This window comes from Cariama cristata, unplaced genomic scaffold (genome assembly GCF_000690535.1).
Source record: "Cariama cristata isolate BGI_N322 unplaced genomic scaffold, ASM69053v1 scaffold18453, whole genome shotgun sequence".
Lineage (NCBI taxonomy): Eukaryota > Metazoa > Chordata > Aves > Cariamiformes > Cariamidae > Cariama > Cariama cristata.
In genome coordinates, this window is record NW_009609150.1 from 1 (window position 1) to 19011 (window position 19011).

At 47.1% G+C, this 19011-nt stretch overlaps 1 protein-coding gene across 3 annotated transcripts; it reads left to right on the forward strand.

Annotated features, from left to right (window-relative positions):
- The first annotated feature begins 1763 nt into the window (after window positions 1-1763).
- LOC104159509 (cytochrome P450 2C9-like) lies at window positions 1764-8032 on the forward strand. 3 transcript variants are annotated; one of them, XM_009697437.1, is made up of 9 exons: window positions 1764-1962; window positions 2307-2469; window positions 2968-3117; window positions 3422-3582; window positions 3975-4151; window positions 4651-4792; window positions 5226-5413; window positions 6580-6721; window positions 7423-8032. In XM_009697437.1, the coding sequence occupies exons 1-9, from the start codon at window positions 1783-1785 to the stop codon at window positions 7602-7604; spliced, it is 1485 nt and encodes a 494-aa protein (XP_009695739.1). In that variant the 5' UTR covers window positions 1764-1782; the 3' UTR covers window positions 7605-8032. The 3 variants fall into 3 exon arrangements, with proteins under 3 accessions (XP_009695739.1, XP_009695740.1, XP_009695741.1); XM_009697438.1 differs by having other exon boundaries at window positions 1783-1962; window positions 3422-3591; window positions 3984-4151; window positions 7423-7604; XM_009697439.1 differs by lacking the exon at window positions 3975-4151 and having other exon boundaries at window positions 1783-1962; window positions 7423-7604.
- The last annotated feature ends 10979 nt before the right edge of the window (window positions 8033-19011 follow it).

A 19011-nucleotide genomic window follows, 5' to 3' on the forward strand; every position in this document is an offset into this window, starting at 1 on the left:
TTACCTTTTTCTGATTCTCCTCTTCATCCCACTGTGGGGGGAGGTGGGGAGTGAGTGAACAGCTGCATGGTACTTAGTTGCCAGCTGGGGTTAAACCATGACTTTTATGTATGCCTTTTCGTGCCCTACTTTTTGCAGCAGGAGCACTGGGATAGCCTGTGCCATCATGTTCTTTTGTAATCTGCTTATTTCTTTGGGACTAGATTATCACACACATCCCACTACGGTGTGTGGGTTGGATGAGTAGGATTTCCAATCTTGAGCCGTAATAATGTACTTCCATTGGCAGCCACCCACACTTCTGCTCTCAAGAGGCCCTCCAGCTCCTGGACGTCTGCACAGCACTGTGCAGCAGGAGGCACGCTTGCCCGTCCAGCCAGCTCTCATGAACAGGCATGGGTAGTAGCTGAGCCCAAGGGAGGCATTTCCTCTGCTCTTTCACCTTAGCCCACAGTCCATCTTACCTCTACAGCTGTACAGGATGCCGTGATCTCAGCTGGCCATCCGGGTGAAGAACGTCACTGCACACGGCTTATTTCATACAGCAACCAGGAGGGCTGTTCCACAAAGTACAAGACCTTTTCAGCTGCTCTGCACAGCAGGGACTGAAGCAAATGGATCTCAACAGGCTGCCTGTGTGGCTGCTTGTTTGAGTAGCGTTCATGAACCTAATATGCCTGTCCCACTGCCTGCCTGGGCATCGGGCAGCTGTGGTGGACGGGCACCCGGGAAACATTTGGACTTTGGCAGGAAGCCTCCAGCTATTTTTGAAGTCCTTGCAACACACCAGACATGCTGTGCAGCCTCCCAGAACACCTCTGGCCCTTCCAGGGGAGCAGTTCCTCATATCAGAGTCAAACATCAACAGAACAGAAACTCATGCGTGCCAGCTTCCAGCAGTAGATTGGGTGGGCTTCTTTGATCATGGCAAGTGAAAGGACTAGTTGCCAGGTTGCACTTTCCTATACCCAGCTTCTTACAAGTGTCTCTGTCTCAGCTTGGGAAGCCATTCCCCAGAGACTCTCTCAAGTTAATGATTTCTCTCTTCTCTGCCTGCTTCTCTCACTCTTTCTCTCCTCTAGGAGACCTTGAAGAGGTCAGAGTCCCAAGGTGTTGTCTCCTTTTCTTATGTCTTTATCTTACCTCTCTCAAAAAGTCCTTTCTTGTCTATTGTGATGTCTGGAGACCTTTCTGCCCTTGCTAGATTGATATTTTGTACTTTCCTCTCTTGCAAGGCCAGACACCCCTAGGAAGAGAGACTGAGGCAATTGCTGTGCACTGATGAGAACATGTCAGTATGTTCTTTGGCACATCACATGCAGCATGAACTCCACTGATAATGTCAGGAAGACTTCAGGAACAAGCAAGGATGGCTCACCCCACTGAGAGCTTGTACAGTCAGTACTGAAGAACAGAAAATCCAAATGGCACTGAAGTGCTTGGAAGGTGCCCTTGTGACAGTGAATTTCTGGGATCGCCTCAGTAGAAGAGTATGCCCCTAGTGTGATCTCTTGAACAATGAACTTTGCGTGAAATAAAACAAATTTTATAAGCATGTCATAAATTTCTTAGCCTCTGTTGACCTCTGCACTTGTTTGGCATACGGCATGTCTTCAATGACCAATTAACACCAAGTCCTAGTTTCATAACACAGGGCAGTCACACAAATGATTGACTAACTCAGCCACGTGATCCAAAACAGGCTATTGAGCTAACACAGCCCTTCAGTATATAAACATGGGCTCTGGCAGCCAGTCACTCCCTCCTGAACTGGAGAAGCAAATGGAGCTCCTGGGAGCAGTCACTGTTGTCCTCCTGGTTTGCATTGCTTGCCTGCTCTCCTTTGCAGCATGGAGACGGAGGTCTGGAAAGGGGAAGATGCCTCCAGGACCGGCTCCCCTTCCCATCATAGGTAATGTGCTGCAGGTGAAACCAAAGAACTTGGCCAAAACCCTCGAGAAGGTAAGGCCACTTTCTTCTCTCTTTACTTTCTTCTGTGGGCAAGAAATGTGTGAGACCTGTGGATGGAGACAACCTGTGGCTATAGCTTGAGGAGTGGCAATCCCAGAGGAGTAGAAAAGTCATGGGGAATCTCAGCTACTCTCCCTCACTGCTGTTGCCATTGTTGTTCAGGCCCTGATAGCTGAGAACCCTCTCCACACCCACATTTATCATGAGAGGACCACATCTTGACGTTGCTGCTCTGTGAGACTGCACTGCCTGCAGTGGGATGCAGCAGCAAGGCCACTTTTCAACTTCTCCTCCTTATCTTCTCCATGGCTGTGTTCTCTCTTGCATTTTGACAGCTCAGTGAAGAGTACGGCCCAGTGTTCACAGTGCACCTGGGCTCCGACCCAGTGGTGGTGCTGCACGGACATGATGTGGTGAAAGAAGCTCTGGTTCAACGCGCGGACGAGTTTGCTGCCAGAGGACACATGCCAATAGGAGACAGGGCTAACAATGGATTAGGTATGTTTGCTGATCAAGCTCCTTCTAAGGAGAAGGGAGGGGCTGAAGGTGCATTCAGCAGATTAGAGCTGGCATGTACCATGCATGAGGGAAGACTGTGGGGAGTGGGTGGGTCCCACCTGGAGAAGGGAAGACAGAGTGGGCTGTAATTGTTGGCTTCCACCACCCAAAGAGGGTGGCAGAGAAATGGAGCCGGATTGATCTCAGCAATGGGCACTGAAAGGGCAAGCGGCAACAGCCACCAGCTGCAGCAAGAGAAATTATGTGCAGATATGGGTGATGAATTGCTCACAAGGAGGTTGGGTATGTGGCGGAGAAGGTCAAAAGCAGGCAGTCAGACTATAGAACCTCCAGAGGTTGCCTCCAAACCACAGTACTCTATGGCACTACCATGTCAGTGCTTTTCCAGGGATGGGATTCACTGTCATTGTGAGCCTTTGTTCATCTCACACCCAACACACCTAAGCCAGGTCTTCCCTCTTCCTTCTTCCTCTACAGGGATTATTTTTAGCAACAACAACGAATGGTTACAAGTCCGGCGGTTTGCTCTTAGCACTCTGCGTAACTTTGGAATGGGAAAGAGGAGCATTGAAGAGAGGATCCAGGAGGAAACCGACTACTTGCTGGAAGAGATCAAGAAAACAAAGGGTATGGTCCATTTTTAATATAGCTTATGTTTGCAAAAAAAGGACTGCATTAAGGGAGCCCATGTCTTTAGCATAGAATTGAAGTTCCCCTGTATTTGGTCCATGCACCAGCTACCCCCTCATTACAAAGCAGTAAATAATTCCTTTATCACATACTGTTCTTTTTGGACGACCCTTCTGTGCCACTCAGAGATTGTGATCTGATATTTCCACTAACAACCAGAGCTCAAGTTACCCACAGTAGCCATAAGTAGCCATAGTTTTGCTTGGCTTTTTTATGGTCTGTAACTTTTCTGAAATCACAGGAACATCTTTTGACCCAACCTTCATGCTGAGCTGTGCTGTCTCCAATGTCATATGCTCAATCGTCTTTGGGAAACGATATGACTATAAAGACAAGAAGTTCCTGGCCCTGATGGACAACATGAACAACATCTTTGAGATGATGAACTCCCACTGGGGACAGGTACATTCAGTAGCCATTTCACAGTGGCAAAATTCTCCCAGGGGAGCAGGAGGCCTCCCTCCCAGTGAAGTCCCATTTCAGTCTTCTAACTAGGACCCCATCACTGCTCTGCTGCACAGGAGGGAATTTATTCAAGAGCAAGAAGCACCCTCACAACAGAGTTGGCTTTGCTGGCAAAGTGCAGCTTGCCCCTAGTCCTGAACACCCTTCTTCTCCAGCACTAAGGTTCCAACTACTGCAAAGCAAGCCCCTACCACCCTGTCAGACTGCCCAGCTTCATAGCCCTTCTGCTTGGCTCAGCTGAGAGGGTTGTGGCCTTCCTAGGCTTTTTCCTAATATCAAAGCATGGGGCAATGGTCATGCTAGGGACCTTCCTGTTTTTTTCTTTCCAGCTCTACCAGATGTTCTCAAAGATCCTGTATTACTTGCCCGGCCCACACAACAGAATATTCGCAGAATTTGATGCTCTAAAAGCCTTTGTGTCAGAGGAGGTGAAGATGCATCAAGCCTCCCTAGATCCCAGCTCGCCTCAGGATTTCATCGACTGCTTCCTCAACAAAATGCAGGAGGTAAGGAGACAGCGTACAGCCCCAGCTCATTTGCAAACACACCTAGGCTGAGCCCCTTCCCTCTCCCAAGGAACATAGACATTGGGATGACCCCTTCCCAGGCAGCTGGGCTGTGCAGTGAGGACACCAATAATACCCCAGATATTGCCTATGCTAGAGGTTATAGCTCTGAGTCTGCACACTCACCAGCCACTACCTCCAGTTGCTTGGACAGCAAGACCTTCATCAGCTCTCACCAAAAAACAGGGACAAGTTCTTTCACTGGAAAGCAGTTGGCACAGCAAGGGCAAACAGGCAGCTACGTACCGTTCGGTGCACAGCTTGAAAGAAGGTTGCTCTGGGGTTGAGCTTACTGCACAAAGATATCATTGCAATGCCCCAGATGGCTGCTGCACCTTAGCAGAGAAATGCAACAGCTCTAAGTGAAAAAGCAAGCCTGGAATGGCACAAGAAAGAGCCGCTTTTCTCAGCTCAGCCAAACAGCCCAGCCTTTCCCTAGGAGCAAGAGTGTCCCAGTTCCGGTTTCCACATGAAGAACCTGATAACCAGCACCTTCGACTTGTTCATTGCTGGAACTGAGACAACTAGCACCACCATAAGATATGGGCTTCTGCTTCTTCTCAAATACCCGAAGATACAAGGTACCAGTCTGTGACCTCTTCCTCTCCAGCTATTCCCCTGGGCTGGGCACATGTCTAACACCATATCCTTCTTCCAACTTTTCTCCTCTCTCTCTCATATTTTACCCAAACAGGCAAAGTCCTTGCACTGTCGCTCTCCAGGGTGGCCGTTAGAGATCCCTCAGCTTCACTAGCATGATCATCAGCTGCACTTCCCTCACAGCCAGGGACTTGACTGTGTCCACATCTTTATCTCCCAGTACTCCTATTTAGCCAAGTCACTAGGAGGAAATTCTTTGCATGGGCCACAGTGGAGCTGTGTTTTAGTCAACACCAAAACTAACATCAATGCTCCTGCTATCTGTGATCTGTGATTTGTGGACAGCTTAGGGCAACCTGTTTAGGTAGGTTTGGTCTTATTTACCCATTTTATGCTTTGTGCTTCTCACGACAGAGAAAGTTCAAGAAGAGATCGACCGGGTAGTAGGACGATCACGAAGACCTTGTGTGGCTGACCGGACCCAGATGCCCTACACAGATGCGGTGGTCCATGAAATCCAGCGCTTCATCTCCCTCATCCCCCTGGCTCTCCCTCACACTGTGAACAAAGACACCTACTTCAGAGAGTATGTCATTCCCAAGGTTAGTGGGCAAGCTCCCTCAAGTTCAACAACAAGGTGGCAGCATGTTTACTCTTAGGCTGTCAGTTATAAGCCAGAAGCTAGAAATGCTGTGGCCCAACCTTGTTGTCACTCAGCCCTTCATGAAGGTTTTATCCTCAGGTTCCTGTAGCTCACTTGCAATCCACTGTTGTCATTCCATGGGACAAGACTGGAAAAGTAGTTCTGCCCAACACCTTTGCTCACTTGCTCTGATGCTTTACCTATCAGAAGAAACACAGTGGGTTCACAAAAAACCAGCAGTGACTCCTCACATCAAAAGCAGCAAAGCCATGGAACTGCTCACCGCCATCCAGGAGAGCCTGTGCACATGCTTGGAAGCAAAGTCAGTCAGTGGTGATGATGGAGCACAGAAAGCCCCTGAGCCAGAAAGTGCTGGAGGCTATGTTTGCATTCAAGCGAACAACAAAACTTGTTTGCCCTGTTCTTACACACTTCTTGAGGCAGCCACTGCCAGAGGCAGGCTGATAGGCTAGAGCAACCCATGGCCTGGCCTGGTTCGCTGCAGCAATGCTCATTGCTCTTCTGGGTGACTGTGTACAGCAGGGGAACAGCAGCACACAGTCTGTTGGTGTTTTGTTTTCAGCTGTCTGTGTAAAATCAAAAGACAGGATCCGGAGAACTGCGCTGCTTTCAGCAGAGGGCACTTGTGTCATCACTGCTGGATTATTTATCTCACCCTTGCATCAATGGCTGGTCAGGAAGAGAGAAGGAAAAGGATACTGGCAGCAGAAATTTGTCAGGAAGGGGGAAGAGATCTTCATTTCCAGAACCTTCTGTGGTTTTGCTTTTCGGGGTTCACAGAGAAGAAGGAACATAGTGCATCTACAAGTTCCTTATGGTGAAACACTGAGAAAGAGCAAGATTTAGGTGAGGTGTCCCCAGATGACCAGAGCAAGGTGAGGATAAATGGTCTGAAAGCAAGAGGGAGCATTCAGGAAGAGCACCCAACAACTGTCCCTGCTGTGACATCTAGCAGGGTCTCCCTAAAGCTGCCTCCCCAAAGGGAAACCAAAGGCACTGGTAGGGCTGTGCTGGGAAGTTCAGTCTTAACTTGGCAGGCAGGCGGATTATGTGATCTAACCCACCTCCACTTCATGTTCTGCTCTTCTCCTTGTGTTACCTCAGGGTACCACAATCTTTCCCATCCTCAGTTCCGTCCTCCATGACAGTAAAGAGTTTCCAAACCCAAATGAGTTCAACCCTGGACATTTCTTGAAGGAGAATGGCACCTTTAGGAAGAGCGAGTTCTTCATGCCCTTCTCAGCAGGTAAAACACAGACTTTCTCTCTCTTCTTCTCTCTATTGACCTTCTCCTCTGGGGATCACCCTGCCTTTCCCTATAATACACACTCCCTGTAACAAGCATGGTCCCACTGCTGCTTCCTTGGGGCTCACTGCTCTCTGGATAACTCCTCCCTGCTGCTCCCTTCCCCAGCTGTATCTCCCATTTGTTCAGGCCTGGTGCCTTCTCAAACCTCCTACTAGGAGCTGCGGATGTAATGACATGAATGGGACCCATTGACACTTTCTAAAATACCCATCACCTTCCTACACAACCACCAAAGTCATCCTTAACCAACCTATCTTTCTGTGGTAGCTCCACTTTTCCCCAGCACCTCTTAAGTACCTCTCAGGCTACATGCAACCACTTACCTACCAATAGCCCCAACCCTCTGCTTTCTCACTGGTGCTTTACACCACCTTGCTCACTCTCATCTTGCCTCCTGTGATGCCCCCTCCATGTTTAAGACTTCCCCTGCACCTGTTTTTCATTCACACACCCAACCAAACTGCAAAGGGCCTTTCTTCAACAAATTCTACTCTTGCAAATATCCTTAGTAGTCCTGACAGTCATCTCACTGCTGCAGCTGTATCTGGTAAATAAAGCTGTGCAACACATCTCCTTAGTACAAACTCTGGTCTACTCAGAAACACCTGTTGAGCACTATTTGCTGTTTTCCCTTCCAGGGAAGAGAATATGCCCTGGAGAAGGCCTGGCACGCATGGAGATATTCTTAGTCATGGCCACCATCTTGCAGAACTTTACCTTGAAGCCTGTTGTCGACCCCCAGGAACTCAACATAACCCCGATGCTGAGTGGGACAGGCAACGTACCTTCTGCCTACCAGCTCTGTGCTCTCCCCCGCTGAAAAGAACAAAAAAACTCTCCAGGGTGTGCTGAGCCTGGCTACTCCTTCACATCTCCCTTACTAAAACCAACAGCAGGAGCATTGGCCCACCTTTCCAAAGCCTCCAGGAAGGCAACCCAAACACAGGTACATGCACAGAGTAGGCACCTTCAAAGCCTCCCGGAACTGCTCCACCACATTGCAGGGAGGCTCTGGGTGACAGTGCAGCCTGTTGCACCGACACTTTGTCCACAGGCTCATTGAGCACAGTGGCTGCACCAAACAGCTGATTTTCTCACAAACATGTCTCCCATGGCTCCCCATGACTCCCCATGACCTGCTTCTCCTGCAGCACATGTCCCACCAAGAGCAGCATGCTTTGCAAACGGATAGCACTGCACGTGTGTATGTTACTGACCCAATAAAGAAAAAAAAAACATTTACAAGGATTTGATCAGTTATTTTCTTTGGGTTGGGGCAGCGCTCACATCTGCTGCTCCACTGCAGAGTAGGTCTGCAGCGCCTGCGGCCAGCGCCCTGTGGGAAGGGCTGACCCTCCCGGGATAAAGGTCCTGCCTGCTTCATCCACTGGACCCACTGTTGCTGCCTCCGAGTAGCCCCAGGCCAGTTGCAGCACAGCACCAGTGGGAAGGCTCACGGTGTGCTGTAGCCTGGGGGCTATCAGCAGCTCCGTCTGCCCTTCTTGGGGCTGCCAGTCCTGCTGCCCATAGCCTGATGAAGGATAGCTGCGGCATCCCTCTTGGAGGAGAGCATTCCCCCCACCCCCCCAGTTCAGAGGCTGAAGCTCCAACTGCCTTCACCCCCTTGATGGGACCTCTGGCTGCTCCTGGGGGCTCCTGTCTTTTCTCAGGCACTCTATGACTCAGCCTTTCCACAAGTTGGGAGCACCTTCCCTATGGCTCCTCTCTGTCCTCCTCCCACCATCTCTCCCAGGCCTTCTGCTCTCCCCAAGGCATTTGCCAGCACATCCACACCTGTCACTGTGTCCACTCAGCAACCCACACGAATTAAGGTGGGGCTGCTGAGGAGATAATTTCTCTGGATGGTGTCTCCTGCCTGAATCACACTCCCACCCCACCTCCCAGCTGAAATGCCAAGGTACAGATGAAAGAATAGCTTGAGTGAGAGGCCATTGCAGGTAAGGAACAGCTGAGAACTAAGGGAAGTTGCCATCACAGAGGCTAAGTTCTGCAGCTGGAGTTGCATTCTCCTACCATTTTTCTTGGGCATATCACTTGATCTCACTTGTTGTCTGGACTCCTTCTGCCAAATGAAGAATGCATCCCTGTCTTTGCAGGCTGTTGTGAGGACCTCAAGCACCTGAGGGACTCCAACCAACTCTCTGGCTGTTCTTTTGTACAATCAGTATCACTGCAAGGATTTAGGTGTTCTTTATTAAAATGAATTATTTTAGGACAGCGAAACCATCTCTCCCAGGGAGTTTGGGTACTCCAGGGGAATCTGATTTTGCTTCCGCATCTCAGAAGCATCATTGCAAACAAGTTCTTTCCCCATTCAAAGTCTCTCTGTCCTGTTCTCCACAGAATTTAATGTATGCACAGAGAAGACTATCTTGTTCATAAACCGCAACCATGTGACCCCTCGTGTCCAGGAAAAGGATCATGCTGTTATTTCTGGCCCCAGCCACTATTTGGTGCTTTTCTTTCAATGATAGGGTGGATGGTTTTCATAAATAGATTCCAGCACAGGTGGCTGTCTTCTGGGCTTTTTTGTCCTCATGGGCTTTGGCTGTGTTTGGATGTCTGGTTTGTGGTGTTTGTCTTGATCTTCATTTACATACATATTTGTTACCCCCTCCATCATGGTCATATAAAAGGCCTAGAGGCAAAATATAATTTCTGTGATGGGACAATTTCTGTGTTGTCACAAGGTACTCAGAGACCCTGTGAGTACTGCAGAGAATACAGTATGCAAGAATTCCCACCTCCCTTTGGAAACTTTTAGCAGAATTTTGAAGAAAATGTCATATTTGCTCACGTTAGGTTTATCCCTCCTTCTCCCTCCCTTTTTATCCATGCAGGATGCAGCTCTAATGCCCGTGTACTTGAAAACAATGGCAAACTATCGCTGGCGTCTCATCTGGGATTGCATAAAATGGACAGACATGCAACCAGAAACAGCAGTCATGCAGGAAACCCAGGCAAGCATGGGGAGAGAGATTACCATGAGCTCTCTATTAGTCTAGGGCTACACTTAAAGGCAGTCCTGCATTTAGTAACTCCCTCAGCAGCATGTGTCCTATGTTGAAAACCAGTTAATAGATGACTTACATCTGGAGGTCTGGGAGGGGATGATTCATATTCATGTTCTTCCTGCCCATTGGGATGTTGATTTGTCTGAAGCAATGAACAAAACAGTGACAAACAACATCTATCTACAATTCACAAGGGCAGTGAGACAATGTTCTGTTACTAAACAGCTCCAGAACTCAGGACATACTCAGGGGATAAATAACCACACAGAGGAAAATATTGGGGATAATATCCAATATATTCTAAGCTGTGTGCCAAAATGCTCTTTCATTTGGAACAATCACAGGGTCCACTTGATGCTTGTCCGTGAGAATGACCTTGCAGAGGGAAAACTTCAATGCTTGAGTGTTGTCTTTATTAGAACATCCAAAAATCTGCCTGGTCTTTTAACACAGCAGAAACCACTCACTTTCACATTTACACTCCAGGGAAAAAAGAAAAAAAAAAAAAAAAAAAAGATTATGTAAACCAACAATAACTACAGGGAAACAATCTTCCTCAGTACTGTTACACTTTCCTTTCTAAAGTAAGCAAAGATCCATGCAAGTACTAGAGCTGTTTAAAAACATCTGTAAAGTGGCAGGGGAAGGAAGGAAAGGGCCCTTTTACGTGTAACTGTCAATGTCTGGCTGCCAGAATGCGTCATGGCATTCTTCTGCTATGGGTAGGTTGACCGTCTCTTTGGTGGTGCAGGTCATATTTTCACCCCAGAGGAAGGAAACATGATGCTACAGAAACTCCTAACTCTACCCTGGCACTGGGCAGAGCACAAAGACCCAGCCCATGGACTGGAACAGAGGAAAAAGGTGACCAAGCTCAACATACTACGAAACACCTTGGCAGAGTTTCTGGAGCTAAGTAACACCATTTTGAAGTGAGAAGATCCCTAAATGAATGACTTCCTGTGGGAAAGGACAGAGAAATCCACTGAAGAACAGTGGTGATAGTTTGGGGTCTTTTTAATATCCTGCTAGTTAACAGACCACATGGCAGTGCCTCTTCAGTATTTTCACATGAATTTCTCTTTTATTCTTATGAACCTTCAATTCCTAGGCTGATGTCCAGCCTTTGAGAGACAGAGCAGAGACAGTTTGAGTGCCAAGGGATGTGGTCTTGAACTTCCCAAGAGCTGCAGAGGGTGTTGAATCAGGTTTCTGATGTGGAGGTCTAGGCTTGGAAGTAGCAAGGCACCCAGGAGATGGAAGGTACAAACAGTCACCTGATTCCAGCTGTAGTTCTTCCACTGGAGAACACAGACCACCAAGATGACTGCAACGACCAAGGCCAGAATGCTGGGTATCTCTGCGGCTACTCCAACCACCCAGGGCTCATACTAACTTACAAAGAAAGACAGTCAGGTCAAATGCATGCAGTGTGATCCTTTAACTCTGTGCTTAGTAGCTGAGCGAGTGGCTACCATACAACAGCAAGAAAAGCCAATGCAAGGAACAAAACTGCAGCCCTCGATCAAAACAGGGGCATCCAGCCCAGATGTACTGCACACTGGGATGGACAGGGGAAGAACAGATTTGATTTCAGAGGGAAAATATTTCACGCCATCAATTGCATTAAATAATGAAACAAACTCTTACCCCAGAAGAACAATCTGCCTGGACAGTTGTGCTTCCAGATGTATGTGCAGAAGTCTAGAAATAAGATGGTTATAGAACATTTACAAAAAAGTGTTTCATACAAAGCAAGCAAGGAGATAGGCTAAGTGAGCAGTTGCAAGACTCCAACAACAGCACGTGGTCAGTAACACATGGAGCACCCAGCTGAGCCCTGAGGTCATGGCCTGTACTTGCCAGTCATAAGCAAGCACCCAAACTCTGGTCCTTCCAACAATGGCTCTGACTGAATGGGAGAAATATATGTTTTTCCTCAAAAAGGGGCTTGAGGTTGAAAAAAGCATATACAAAGCATATACAAGAGATAAGCACAAATATCTGTCAGGGAAAGCTAGATTCAGAAGGAAAAGCAGCGCAAAGGGGAGTGGGAAGCTCCAAGAAAAGATGTGCTTTTGCAACAGTCTGCTCTCTGTCCTTGCCATGATGCTGGAGGCAGCTGCCTGCACGGCCTTGCCTGGATGATCAATCAGTGCCTTGGCTCGCAGATGCAAGGCATGCAGTGCAGAGCACTGGCAAACCTGGTGTAGCCCAAACCAAAACCCTCTGGCTTTTTCTAGCCATTACGAAATGTCACACTTGGCTCCAAATGACAAAGCAGGTCCAGTAAGGAGGAAGTCCATCACATAGGCAGTGGATGACAGCAGCTGCCTCACTTGGCATCCTCTCTCCCAGGCTGACCCACCATCTCAAGCTGACACTGCTACAGCTGAGAGGCACAGCACCCAGCGTCCACCCCAGACAGCCATGGGGAGTGTGCTCTGGGAACAGGCCAGAGCTTGAGAGCTGTACATGCCTCCTCAAAGGCCACATGTCAGCCAGGTCTTCTCCAGCCCCCACAGCTAGCAGATGCTCTGTTTAATGAAGAACAACCAGGATCAACACCCACATCTACATCCATCTTTCAGTAACTCAGCAGCCAGAAAAATTGCCCTTCCCCATTCTGAGGAAGGTTGTGGCTGGAGTGATCATACACGATGCCTATAATTCAGCAGATAAATGCAATTGATCGCTGGCTGGATGACTCAGCAGTAAAACACCATTGAACCCTGGCTGGGAAGATGAAAAACCAGAAAGGCCCTATGTGTCAGAACAGAGACTACATTTCACAGCGTAGCAAGCAGGAAGGCAGGGTTAGAAAGCCCAGATCTTTGCATATCCACAACCTTTTGTGCAAAGAGCAAGGAACTCCATGTCTTTTAGCAAAGAATTAACAGACACTTGTGTCTTAATTGAGTGTCAGGACATGTAAAGGATCCTAGGGTAACTGCTGCGATGGCTAATGGCCTGCTTCCCTCATCACTCCCTCTCTCACTGGGAGAGAACAGAAATTAAATCTTAAATGATGCTCTTGTTCCTTTTGGTGAAAGGAGCAGGAAGAAAGTTCAGCTGCATTACAGGCTTAGCAAAGTAACCTCTAGCTGGATTTGCTCATTTGTAAATAGACAGGAAAACAGGCACAAATACAGGAATCCAGGTACTTTAAGCATCTCATCTGTCTTTACTGCTGCAATATAATGTCAGCAGCATTAGGACAGTCTGTCAGAAGATCCGCATCAACACTTGCCCATAAAACCAGCAATTTTTCTTCCAGAATCCCACCCCCCAGCTCCTACAGACAACATGATGGTAAGTAGTCAGTTGATCTTCATCCTATGCAATGTACTCACTGAATTTACAGTTGTTTTGTAAAATGGTGAGAAAGACGTTGCTGTCTCCTGCAGAGAAATAAAAAAAGAAGAAAACCAGAACTGAGTATTAGCAATTGGGAGATGCCCCGACCAGGTGTGGGAGTGGGGAGGAGTGCTTCTGAAGCGACTGGAAACGATGACATGAGAATACACTCATTTGAGCTGAACAGGGAGGGCACATTAGTTACTCCTGAAAAAAAAACATGCCATGTTATTGATGAAAGTGATATGAGGAAACATGAACTGGTTTGCCTGAATTGTTTATACCATGCAGGGCCTATGAGTAGTCAGGGCCTTATCTTTTAATACATTTACCCTGACAGCTCCCAAGTGAGAAAGGGTAAGGCTGTTTAATCACACTATGGTTTGGGAGCTGAAGTCCAGCAGTAGCTTGTAAAATAGCAAGGACTTGCACCTGCAACCTTTGAGCCACAAACTAATGATAGGTGCCTGCTCCTGTTGATTCAAGGACAGCTGAAAATGACAAAACCACATTAACTCCTTCCTGACTAAATTGTTTCCACACATAGAAAGGGTGCTGTTCAGAAAAGTGTTAGGTGTGCTGGCTGTCAGCTGGGATATAGATGCTCTGCCATCTGAGAGGAATGCAGAAAGAGGCTCAGAGACAGTTGAAAGCTGCTTTTAACCTCTTTTGTTGGTGCAGCTCTTCTGCTGGAAGCAATACTGGGTCCATTACATGGTGAACTCTGTGGGCAGTTGGGGCTGCCTGTAGGGATTGGTGCTAGTGACAGCGTTGGGAATGGTACTGCGGAGAAGCTCAGCTTCAGAGGTGGGTTATTGGGACAAGCAGTGTAGCAGCCTCTTCTCCTCTATAATCCAGGAGCAAATGGTATGCACATCCCTATGAAATGGCTCTTTTAAGATACTTAGGTTCAATGTTATTCCTGAACCAAGGCCAGTTGCAGAAACATGTAAGAATTAAACAAACTGGAGTGAAAGATCAAAACTGCTGGGGTCTCCCTTGGAACTGAAACTCTGGCGCTCTGGAAGGTGACGAGAAAAGGCTGAAAGAGCTTTGCTTTGCATCCACAAAAAGCCAGTAGAGAGGAAGCTGGCAGAAAGTTGTCCATGCACTGAGGAGGGCCTGGTTACTTCAGAATAAGGAGGTCAATGCAGTGAAAGCTTGCCAATAAAAGTCTGGATAGTGCAGGTTGTGGAGAAGCAAGACTCAAAATGCAAGCAAACTATGAGAGATTTGGTTCAGTCTAAGTCCTGCAGTCTAGGAGTGGGGCACATCACTGTGTGTTGAGGAACATAATCCACAGCAAGGTCAAAGAGGGGATGAGATTATTGAAAGATCCAGAATTCATTCTCCCATTACAGACACCAGCCAGAAGCTTGTTTAGAAGCGTGGCCTTTATATGCAAGCTGTGGGCACCGTACTGGAACCAAGTGAAAAGCATCTCTTTCAAACCCTTTACAGTAGCAGGTATTGCTGCACCCAGGCTGCCAGCTGGGAATGAAATATAGCGGAGACATTTCTCACCCAGATTTTCTACTGTGCCTTCCTTGAACTTATTTACTGAAACACACCTTTGTGAATAGCTGTTAATGTTTGAGCTTGGATTTTCCTATCTGCCTCTTCTCTGAAGCTGTAAATTTATTTTATTTCCTTCTTTTTGGTTAAAGACAGTGCACTTACTGGACTTCATTATTATCTCTAGGACTGTGCATGCAGGTTAAATGAAAGTTTGAATAGAAGGAGCCACATAAACAACATATTTACATATGGTCACCTGTCTCTTCTCAAGTTATTTGTGAAACCATTTTTGTGTGTGCAACTGACTATTTACAAATTTAAGTTGCCAGCTAGGAACAGGTCTGTTACTCACAATAATCTCATTGGTAGCCCTTCATTTGAGTAGAAATGTTTTTCCTAGCTTATTCAATCACAGTTCCAGATCATGGTTAAATACTTGGTTTCTTAAGGTTGGACACTAGTAGACAGACCACATAAATAAGCCCTTATTTAAAGGAAATGCCTGGTTCTGCACTTAAATTTCTAACAGGTGACATGCAGGGAACTGGGCATTTGTGCTCTCCTCTGACTGCCTTTAACTACAAAATGCAGGATTTGGGATATCCTAAGACCGTCTTGTTTGGGAACTGAAGTGTCTAACCTGCTAGCAAGCAAATACAGAAAGCCATAGCAAGACACTGAGAAGTAGGGTGTTTCTCTCAATTGTACAATGTTTTAAACCTATTGTCTCAAGTCACTTGCAAAAATAGATCAGTATGCAAGTTTGTATGCTAGCCATGTCAGGAGAGACAAGGATGTCCTTTACATGAAAATTACTGTTGACTTCCAATTTATTTATTTCAAAAAAGAAAGAAGATACTTTTACTCCTGATTAAAACTCCTGACCATTGCTCTGAAATTTCTAAATGTAAAGTGAATGTAATTCAATACTGTGATATCTTTCTATGCCTGCAGTGCCCCTGCTTTTGCTCATACACTGCCCTGACTACTCCAGAGTAACATTTATAAGGATCTGACTATCAGTGACCTTGATGTGAGGTCAGGTAGGTTTCCCAGCAGCACTACAGCATCTACTCTCTGCCAAGAGCACATCTTGGGTGAGAGAGAGCGTTATACTGCAGCTGAGGTAAAAAATGAACTTTGAAACCTTTCCCTCTTCTTTTTTGCCACTCGGTAACTCCTAGCATCCTGCAGACCTGGAAACAGAGACTACAAGCAGATAGGCCTTTTTCCCAACCAAAATCAGCATCACTAGGACCCTGTGGCTCAGTAGAGAGCTTCTCACTGAAGGGAGCACAGGGGAGATGGACAAATGCAGTTAACGTGTATGTCCAGCAATCAGATGCTCCGAATTTACTTCTCAGATTTATCACAGATGCTTCCACCTCTCAGCATCATCTCTCCAACATACGGATAATACCTCCTTTCCCCTGACAACTACATTTGTGCTGCACTCCCCTAGCTCTGCTGTTGATCCAAGATCTTTTGAGAGCATGCTTTCAGTAAATGCTTATGGAATTAATTCATTATTACATTTCAGAGGAGAACGTTGCTTTAGCCTCAGAGCCAGCTAGCTGCTGGGAGGAAGGAGGTTTTGCTCCCAGCCATTTTCACCTGGCCATTCCTAAACAGACAGTATGCACATTTCAGCAGGTCCCATCTCCCAGAACACAAAATCTCCTCAAGAAGGATCCACTGCATGATCCAGGGCACAAGCCTCCTCTTTGCTCCAGCTGCCCTAAGACCAGGCGATACCTCCAGCACAGAAAAACTGGGCCAGTTGCTAAAATCCAAGCAGGTATCTGAAACCACTGGTTGTACTGTAAGGAAATGCAGAGCTAATGAACTGGCCAGCTTGATTGACCTGCTCAGGGCAGAGAATGGGAGGGCTGAATGCTCCTGGGGAGCTTTTCATCCAACAGGTCAGCGGTCCGGTGACCTCACCTCTCCTGTACTCTGACCTTCCCCCCAATACTTCCATTCAAACAAGACCCACCCAACTCGACAGGATGACTCCCACTCACCATTTTGCTCTTCTCCCTGAGAAATCCCCACACACGTTAACAGCAGACTGCCCAACGCCAGGGTTAGTGCTCCTTTTAGGATGGGTTCTCTTCCTGTTAAAAACCAAACTGCAAACCTGCAAAGAGGAAGAGACAATGGCATTTCTCTTGGGCTGACTCAGGCAATCTGGCTGGATCCCAGCACACCTGACAGAGCCAGGTCCCTGCCAGGGGCAGGGTCTGGCATACACCTGGGAAGCTGGGCTTCAGGGTGCTGGGGACTCCACCTCTTCTCTGCCAGCCCCACAGCAAATAAAACCGCTCCTGGCTCTGAGAGCATGTTTAATACATGCCAAAGATCAGCCTGAGGGGAATCCTGCTTTTGCTTTCTAAGGCTAGCTCTTCATCTGCCAGGGCACATTTGCTGGAAATGCCAGGACAAAACGGAAGATTTCTGCTGGCTTGATGCTGAGGCCAATGAGCCTGTCTGGTCTGGGGCATCATTCTTTATCTGAAGTGAGCTGTACCACTGGTTACTTGTGTTTTTAAAGGACGAAGAATCTCCTGGCAGGCAACGAATATTCCCTTCAGCAACTCACATATGGTGACTGGGTGGTCCTTGGGCACTTTCTGGAAAATTAAGTCCTGTTTCTAGAAGTAAGCAGAGAAAATGAGCACCAGCCATGTCACACAGCACTAGTCTCAGGCGACCAGTGTGGACAGAGACATTAAGAGAACATGACAGTTGAACAGCAGGGAAGATGTAAGCCTGCAAAAGATTTTCACACATACAACAGATAGATTGTGCACGCAGTAAGAACCTATCACTGCAATGGCAAATGTCTGTGTGCTTCTCAAACAGCTGTGACTCTACTTCATATTCCACCTCTATTTCACCTCCTACTTCCCACCAGCTTCACTTGGGCTGCATTACTTCTAGTGTTTCAACATTGCTTTGGACTGTAACTCTCTGTGTGATGGAAGGCTTCTGGCCCTCATATTGGAGATTATGTCCAGCTGCTGACTTGACAGTCACAGCCTCCAGGTTTCTTCCAGGGTCACGCTGTACCATGATACTCTGGTGCAGGAGGCTACACGGGGATGCTTATTCCTTACTTCATCTCCGTTGCTGCTTTGTCTTTGAGAACAGCTGGGAGGAAATTCAGTCACCATGAAGGTTTGAGTGGCCATGACACACACCACAGGAAATGTTCTGGGTGGTGGGCCATGTGTGAACTGGCTATGTGTTGGGGACAGAACACAGACATGATCCTTAACAAGCAGGGTAGACATCCAGCAGTGGACAGAAAGAGGAAGAAAAGCATTTTAGGTGCTGCCTAACTACTGAATATTTTGCTGCCACAGTGAGCGTGCAGACCACAACTTTGCAGTAAGGAACATCTGCCTCATGCTCATCCTGCTGTCCTTTGCACAGGAGTTTCATGTCCCAGGGTCTTTGGGACCTGCTGCTGAAGGTCATACCCTGTAGTGTAGTAAATGAGCCTCCTCTTTTGAAGTCTACTTATGGACTACTTCCCAGATCCCTAATGTTTATCGCTGCAGATCTGCATCTCAGCCCACTAAAGCATGAGTGATGAACATGAAACAACGATGTAGCCCTTTGGCTGATCAACTTGTTCCTCTTGCTCCCCTTCCTAATGCTCTCTTGATTGCAAAAACCAAAACAAAGCTAAAGGCTCAAGGGAAAGTCGCTTCCTGTAGAGAGTAAATCCCACCTGGTATTAGCAGTAGGCACAAACAACAGCTGGCAGAACAAGGTATGTATGGAGACATTTCCTCCTTTTGAGGAAGTGGTAAATGCATGCATACAACAGAACGTGCAACTGAATCCAGAGTCTTTAATGAATGCAGAAACTCGTTCTGGGCACAGGTACATTCGTGATTGCCCCCACACCCTCCTCTCCTCCCTTTCTTAAAAAATTATTTTAGTTAGTGAAATGTAAAACCACACAAAGACCAGAATATGTATACACACATCAGAGGGTCTGACTTTTTTTCTTTTTCTTAAGAAACTTTCACGCATTTAGAATTACTGACTGTTAAGCCCAGTCAGTACAGCAGAAATATTCTACATAGATCATTGGTTGAAACGCACAGTAGAACAGTTGTGAGCACACTGTCAAAAGAGACACCTGCATGAATGCTAACAAGTGTAGTAGATCCATCAAACCACATTGCAAACATCTGCAGCAAACCAGTCTGAGGAAGATGGGACATGGAACCAGGACATGGAACAGAGATGTTAAACATAGGAAGCTGCTACAGTCACTTCTCTCCAGAGTCATTGCTCCCA

Excerpts from the sequence above, each read along its gene's own strand:
- LOC104159509 (XM_009697437.1), top strand. The coding sequence starts at position 1,783 with ATGGAGCTCCTGGGAGCAGTCACTGTTGTCCTCCTGGTTTGCATTGCT. Across the intron at positions 2,470-2,967 it reads CAGGGCTAACAATGGATTAG|GGATTATTTTTAGCAACAAC; the intron begins GTATGTTTGCTG and ends CTTCCTCTACAG. Across the intron at positions 4,793-5,225 it reads CAAATACCCGAAGATACAAG|AGAAAGTTCAAGAAGAGATC; the intron begins GTACCAGTCTGT and ends TTCTCACGACAG.